The sequence below is a fragment of the Vombatus ursinus genome, unplaced genomic scaffold (assembly GCF_900497805.2).
Source record: "Vombatus ursinus unplaced genomic scaffold, bare-nosed wombat genome assembly UNPS02014173.1, whole genome shotgun sequence".
In the NCBI taxonomy this organism is placed as follows: Eukaryota; Metazoa; Chordata; class Mammalia; order Diprotodontia; family Vombatidae; genus Vombatus; species Vombatus ursinus.
Window position 1 is genome coordinate 1441121 of NW_020953951.1, and position 7059 is coordinate 1448179.

Consider the following 7059-nt stretch of genomic DNA (forward strand, 5'->3'; position numbering starts at 1 on the left):
TCACTCCTCTCCAGGGAGACTTTTCTGACTTATTTCTTCCTGTGGAGGCTCCCCCCAGTGATGCAATCAGCATTGGAGGAAAGGCACTAGAGGTCTCAAGGAGGTCCTCCAAGGGTGAGTCACTTGGGCTGTCTGGACCTCAGGTTCTTTTGGAAGGAGACTGAGCCCTAGAGGAATTTTCAAGGGGAAACAGCAAGACAACAGCTAACTGGCCAAAAAAAAAGTGTTTTCAGGGCAGCAATGGGCAGGACACCCAGAGGACCCCATTTAATCCAATGGACAGGCTGGTAATTTCACTTACACAAAGAAATTTGTTCCCAAGTCCCCTGTAATCAAAACTAAATCCAACCAGGGACTAATGGAGGCAAAGAGGACAGGAGAATAAGGGTTAGGATTATGAGCTGAAGAAGGAAATGGCAAAACATTCCAGTACCTTTGCCAAGAAAACCACGAATATTCGAACGCAGAAGGTCACGAATGGGGTCACGAAGAGTCGAACCCAACTGAAAATGTTTGAACACCACCAAGGAACCACAAAGATGAACTGGGTCTGGATAGAGTGCTGGGTTACTCCTCCTTGGGCTACACAATGAAGGGTGAGTCAAGTTGTTACCAACACTTAAGTCATACTCTGTTCCCTTTGCTCTGCACCCCTAGGGCCATGAACAGGAACAGGTGGGAGCAGTTTCCTCCTCCATAAGATTGGCTTGGACTGCAAGGAATCATAACACCCTTTCTAGGTCTGAAACTCTACTCCCAGCGGTGATACTCAGGGGGCTGACCCTACAAAGCTCCTTTCTCCGGCCCCTTTGAAAAGTGTGTCCAGCTCCTTTAAAGACGAAAGATTTCTTGAATGCATGTTTGGCTTTCCTTGACTAAACTCAGAAGTTGCGCCAGGGCAGGGTGACTGTGAAACAACCCTGGGGGTTTCATGTACTTCAAGCTCTTTGAATCAAAAGCTGGTTTGGCAGCCAAAAAAAAACCAAAAAAACTTAATGTGATCTCAAGATGCATCAGGAGAAGCAGAGCGTCCAGAATGAGGGAAATTATGATAGTCCCATAATCCCAGGCCCAGATCTGATGTCTAGGGTATTGGTTTAGTTCCAAGGGCCCCCATTTTAGGAAAGACATAGACAAGTTGGAGAGAATCCACAAGAGAATGATCACTCTAGTGAAGGAACTGGACACCACGAGGACTTGTCGAAGGGACCAGGAATGTTTAACATGACGGCTGACTTCAAGCATTTGAAGGGCTACTGGAGACTCAGAATCTTAGAATCAGAAGAGCTGTGTTATGAAAATGATTAGACTCATACTTGGCTCCAGAGGGCCAAACCAGGAGCCAAGGGGAGAGGCTACAGAGAGACTAACTCCAGCTCAATGTAAGGGAAAACTTCAGGAAGTAATCAGCTTTTCTCTATGAGCCACTCTGATTGCTAAAGGTCCTAGTATTGCTCCCCGTCCTATGAATTAAGCACCAACTTCTGACATTCCATTGTGACTCTGGGCACCTTAGGAGATATTGGCTTCCTTGTTTCTTGAATGACTTTCCATTTCCCAGCTACATGTATTGTCTATACTGTTTTCCCATGCCCAGAATGTTCTCCCTCCTTGCCTCCAATTCCTGGCTTCCTTCAAGTCTCTATTAAAATCCCACCTTCAGCAAGAAGGCTTACCTGGATTCCCTTCTTAATGCCTAGTACCTTTCCTCTGAGACAATCTCTGATTTATCCTATATATATCTTGTTTGCATATAACTATTTGCCTTTGTCTCCTCCACTTTTATTGTTGTTGTTCAGTCATTTCAGTTGTGTCTGACTCTTCACGAACCCTTTTGGGGCTTTTTGGGGAGAGTGGTTTACCATTTCCTTCTCCAGTTCATTTTACAGATGAGGAAACTGAGGCAAACAGGGTTAATTGATATACTGTGGGTCACACAGCTAGTAAGCGTCTGAGGCCAGATTTGAACTCAGGAAGAGGAGTTCCTGACCCTAGGCCTGCTACTCTATTCACTGCCCCCCCTACACGCCCCGGATCTCCTCCATTAGCCTGTGACTTTCTTAAAGGCAAAGACTGTCTTCTGCCTTTTGTTCCCAGGGCTTAGCACAGAGCCTGGCACAAAGTAGGCATTTAAATGCTTGTCGATTTGGCTTGACAAGCTTATCCTAATTCACCACAAAGGATACATTAGAGGATCATGAATTTAAAGCTGGAAGATACTCTGGAGGTCATCTAACCCAGCTCCCTCATTTTTTTTTTTACAGATGAGGAAACTGAGGCCTGGAAAAGTTGTCTTGCTCAGGATTACATGGGTAAGAAGTGAAAGAACCAGGCTCTGAATCCAGATTCTCTGACATTATATCCAGCAATCTCTCCAGTGTACTAAGCTCCCCTTACTCTGCTATATGTCCTTCCAGTTTCCCAGTATGTCTCATACTCCCTAATATTCTGAATATGTCAGGTCCCCTTTTGCTCTCTATCCCCAGTGGATCCCTGCTGCCCACTGAATCAACTCTGAAGTCCTTATCCTGGCATTTAAGGCTCCAACCCACACTGCACCCCAGGCAAATGCCTCACATCTCTGGGCTACTCTTGCCCATTTCCATCACCGTGTTGCTCGTATCTTTCCTCATGGCCTGCTCCCAGCTCAGGACCTACTGTCTTTTCTCTCTTTTCCTTACACCAATTTGTTTCCTCTTTCTCTTTCCTTCTTGGTCCCTCCTTTCCTCTGCCTGTTTCTTCTCCCCTCTAAAATGCTAAGTTCTAAGGAGTTTCTCACCCCTGGCCCATCACCCAGCAGCTATTCACACTTTCACAAAATACACAGGTAAATGGATTCCTATTGACAAGGCATGGCCCCTTGTCCACCCCACCCCATCCTGCCTTGAGGATGTTAGTCTGAGATAATGTCAGAACTGCAGCCAGTGAGGGTGGGGACAGGGTCAACAGGAGGCTAGATGTCCCTTTTTTCATGGAAATTGAAGAGAGGATATGGGCCCAGGTATAGGTTTGGATTAAATGGCTTCTGAGATGGTCCAGGGATGGCACGTTCCCAGACAATTCTGAGGATCTCCCACAAGCCTCCTCTGCCCCATGGAACAGCAGATGAGAGCCCCACCACCTTGCCTTTCCCCTTTAACAATGAACTTGAGGACCCATCCATCAAAGAAAACCAAAACTTTAGTGTGGCTTTGCAGAAGGGTTCCAAGGAGAAACTCCCCCCCTACCCCATTCCCCAGATTGGGGTCTTGGGACTCAGACAGAGCAGACATGCAGAGCAATTAGGTTTCTTGGATATGTGGCTCCCTTCCAACGTCAAGAGCCCTCCTGGTTGCTCTGGGCCAGGCTCTCCTGCAGGGCATGCAACTTCTCAGAAAGTGCCACCTAAGGAAGGGATGAGGAGACAGGTGGAGCGCAAGACCCCAGACCAAATGGGTTCAAGCAGGAGCCCCCTTTAACCCCCCCACACACTCCTACCCCTAGGGGATCAGAGGGGAATGGGAGGATGGACAGATTGGGGGGAAGAAGAAATGGGGAAATTCACTTGGTGAGATCTTCCCCTGGGGGAAGATTTTAGAGAAAGGGTATCACACACCTGGTAAGGCTCAGGATTCTCCAGTCGCTTGTGTGATGAGCTGAGGTAGCTCAGGGATTTTTGTGCCAAGGCTCGAGACTCAGCCAGGGAGGGGATGGGTTCACACATCTGGGGACAAGAAGGGAGGAGGGGAAGGCTTCAGATCTTGGGGCAAGAGAAGAACGACAGATTGGAAATGGGATGAGGACAACAGAGAGGAAAGGCTGGAGGGAATCTGGCAGTTGGAGAGCCCGGCCCTAAGGGATGAGAGAGGAGGGATGGAAGCATGAAAGTGGAGGGCTGAGAAACAGTGCCTTAAAGCCCTGGACCTTTGACCCAGGGCCTGGGGAGGCAGGGATGGGGCTCCTGTTTCAGGGGTCACCTGTCCCAGATGGAAGTAGACTCTGTGCAGGGGCTCTAGGGAGGCCGGAGTGAGGGTCAGGCTTCTGCAGGCACCCCCTGATACATCCAGGGGCCACACCCTCAGCTGCTGCCCAGCCTGGGGTGGTGGCTCCTCTTCCAGCTGCAGCAGGTCCAGAACTGGGGCTCCTGAGAGACAGGATCAGAATGGGGAGACTGGCCAATGTTTACCCTCGCTTCCCTGGCCATCACACAGGGGCAGAGGCGAAACTCAGGGATCCCTGGTCATAGGACTTTGAGTTACTTAAAAGGAAATTGAGAGACTTTGCAGTCTATTCCCCTCATCATGTATTTGAGGAATGGAGGACTGGCTTGCCCAAAGCCACCAGGGCAATACACAGCTGAGCAAGAGGCTGGACCAAGTCTTCTGCCTCAAAATACTCTATGCAGAGTACGTACATGCTGCCTCATAGACAGAGGAAGGATGCTCCAAAGTGAGGAGAGGAAGAAGAAGGAGGGGAGGCTGGGGGAACCCTCACCTTCTGGACTGTAGAGCCGATAGGCGACCTTGCTCCCAGGCAGCGTCTGCTTCTCAGAGTCCTCAGTCAGCTTCCGACATGGCTGCCCTCTGACAGACACCAGCTGCGAGGACAAGGGGGACACTGACCCCTGTATCCCCATCTCCTTCAATCTATGCTCCCCTCCATGACTTCCATTCCTGGCCCCCTCTCACACATTCTTCCCTCCTTTACTAACCTTGTAGACGCAGCCAAGGGAAGGCTGGAGGGGACACGTGACCACACTGGTGCCAATGCCGATGAGATTCACCTCACTGCCCTGTAGGGGAAGGATGAGACAAGACTTGGGGCAGCCACCTCCTAGGACACCCTCCCCCAACCTCTCCTCTCTGACTGGGCGTAGGGGCTATCCTACCTCCTGTCCAGCCCTGGACCACCACCACCACCACCGAGCCTCCGCCCAGCCCAGGGTCCTGAGAGCCTTGTACCCCTCTCCACTTCCCACTGCTCCCACTCCCACCCACACCTTCTGAGCCAGCCGGGTCAGCACTTTCTCATCTATGTTGTTGCTCACAGCAATGGACACGGCCTCCAGCCAGGGCACCTGGAAACTTTAGGGGAGGGGACACAAGACCATAAACCCCTCCCTCCTCTGTAGTGCCCCAGAGTTTCTGAGGCAAGGATCCTAGAGTGGAGCTCAGGCCCTTGCCCCTCCCTGTGTGGCTGGCCTTGGGCCAGTCCTTTTCCCTCAGGATCTCTACTGTCTCATCTGTGAAATAAGGAGGCTTGAATAGATGATCTCTCAAATGTCTTCCAACTCTCCTCACCCAGCACAAATCAACAGGCAGGCCTAGGCCCAGTCTCTTGCCAGATCACTTCTTCCTAGCTAACTCCCCAGATCAAATATTGATGCAGGGGATGGAGTGCTGGGCCTCAAGTCAGGAAGACCTGAGTTCAAATCTGGCTTTGGACACCTACTAGCAGGGGTTACCGGGACAAGTCACTTGACCTGTTTGCCCAAGTTTCCTCAATTGTAAAAAGGGGATAATAATCATGACCACTATTGTTACTAAAAAAGCTATGGCCATCTATTCTATGGCTCTACTCACTATCCCTATAATTTTTCAAACCAAAACAATCTTTCCTGGTAAGCACTCCCCTACATATGCAGTTTCCCCCATTAGAATGGGGGGAAAAAAAGAACGGGTGCTAAGTACCTTAGAGATATTATCTCAGGGGATCCTCCAACAACCCTGATAGCTACTACTATTCTGATTTGACAGTTGAGGAAACTGAGGCAGACAGAGGTTAAATGACTTGCCCAGAGTCACACAACCAGGAAACATCTGAGGATGGATTTGAACTCAGATCTTCCTGACTCCAGGCCAGCACTCTATCCACTGTACCATATCTATTAGCTGCCAAGGTGTAGTCCCCTTGAGAGCAGGGACTGTTTCTGAATTTGTGGATGTATCCCCAACACTTACACAGTGCTCAGCACATAGCAGGTGCTTAATTAAGGTTTATTAATGACAGAGTAAGCACTTAATAAATGCTTCTTTCTTTTTTTTTTTTCATTTTCATTTCATTGACAGGCTGGTCGATGGAAAGAAGGCTCCCACATTCAAGGGCCCCTTTATCATTCTTCTGGCCTACCCTTCACTGTCCTGGGTCAGGTCTGCTCCTGTTTGCCCCAGTTCTCTTACCTCCCTATCCCTTATTTGTTGCCTGATTACAAAACTAGAGACCTCTTCTTTACTGAGATAAGCATCTCTACAAGAATCATCTCCCTCCCTGTCCCCAATCTCTCTTCTGCTTAATCTCCCCCGCCATGACACTCCCCAGAAGTCACCTCCTTCACCAATCCTACTGTAGGAAGCCACATTCCATGCCTTAGACTTCTTCATAGGGGTCTTTCCCCGACTCCCCTCCCCCCAATTGCATTAAGGTCCCTGCAGAGGTCAGGACTCACTGGGAGGCACAGTTCCGGAAAACGCTTCGGATTTCCTGGGCCTGTTGCAGAAGATCTCCGCTGTCTAGGCGCACACCCACTGCCCGGTAACCCAGCTCTGCCAGTGCCAACGCCACTGCCAGGAAATTGGGAAGGCCACTCCTGGGGTGGGGGGGAAGAGAGGACGTTGTTCCCTGGATGCCCTGGCTCCTTTTCCACCCCTGCTGCCTCCTTCAGCTCCCAACCTGCATGGCTCACCGCATGACACTATAGGAGTCCAGCAGCCCCTGGAAGGCTTGGGGGAAAGCCAGGGCGTAGGCCACGAAGGCAGCCCGTTCTCCAGGGTGTGGCTCTTCTGCCCGCAGGCCCAGACACTCACACACTCTGCCGAGCCAAGACTCAGTAAGGATGGAAAGGTTCCTGGGAGGACCTTGCCCAGATGCTGGAGTCAGCATCTGGGGGAGGCAGACAGAGGAGGTTTGAAGATCAGGAAATCGAGGTTCTGGGGAATCCAGGGTGGCAAGGGAACAGAGTTTGGGCCTATATGTTGGAAGGCTGGGATTCTCTCTCTAACTCATTGTGTAACCTTGGACAAATCCCTCCTTGGTCCTCAGTTCCATCATTAGTATAAAGGGCTGGGGAAGGGCAGAGGAACT

General features: G+C 50.3%; 1 protein-coding gene across 3 annotated transcripts in view; it reads right to left on the minus strand.

Moving 5' to 3' along the window:
• Positions 1 to 3162: 3162 nt before the first annotated feature.
• The window catches only part of NAPRT (nicotinate phosphoribosyltransferase), a 10756-nt gene continuing 6859 nt past the window's right edge, over positions 3163 to 7059 (minus strand). For all 3 annotated transcript variants that reach the window (XM_027859900.1, XM_027859899.1, XM_027859903.1), the window contains 8 exons: positions 6662 to 6858; positions 6425 to 6565; positions 4979 to 5063; positions 4691 to 4771; positions 4474 to 4576; positions 3957 to 4123; positions 3596 to 3703; positions 3163 to 3384 (listed from right to left, as the gene is read on the minus strand). In XM_027859900.1, coding sequence (XP_027715701.1) covers positions 3316 to 3384; positions 3596 to 3703; positions 3957 to 4123; positions 4474 to 4576; positions 4691 to 4771; positions 4979 to 5063; positions 6425 to 6565; positions 6662 to 6858 — 951 coding nt within the window. In that variant the 3' untranslated portion in view covers positions 3163 to 3315. The remainder of the gene's footprint in view (positions 3385 to 3595; positions 3704 to 3956; positions 4124 to 4473; positions 4577 to 4690; positions 4772 to 4978; positions 5064 to 6424; positions 6566 to 6661; positions 6859 to 7059) is intronic.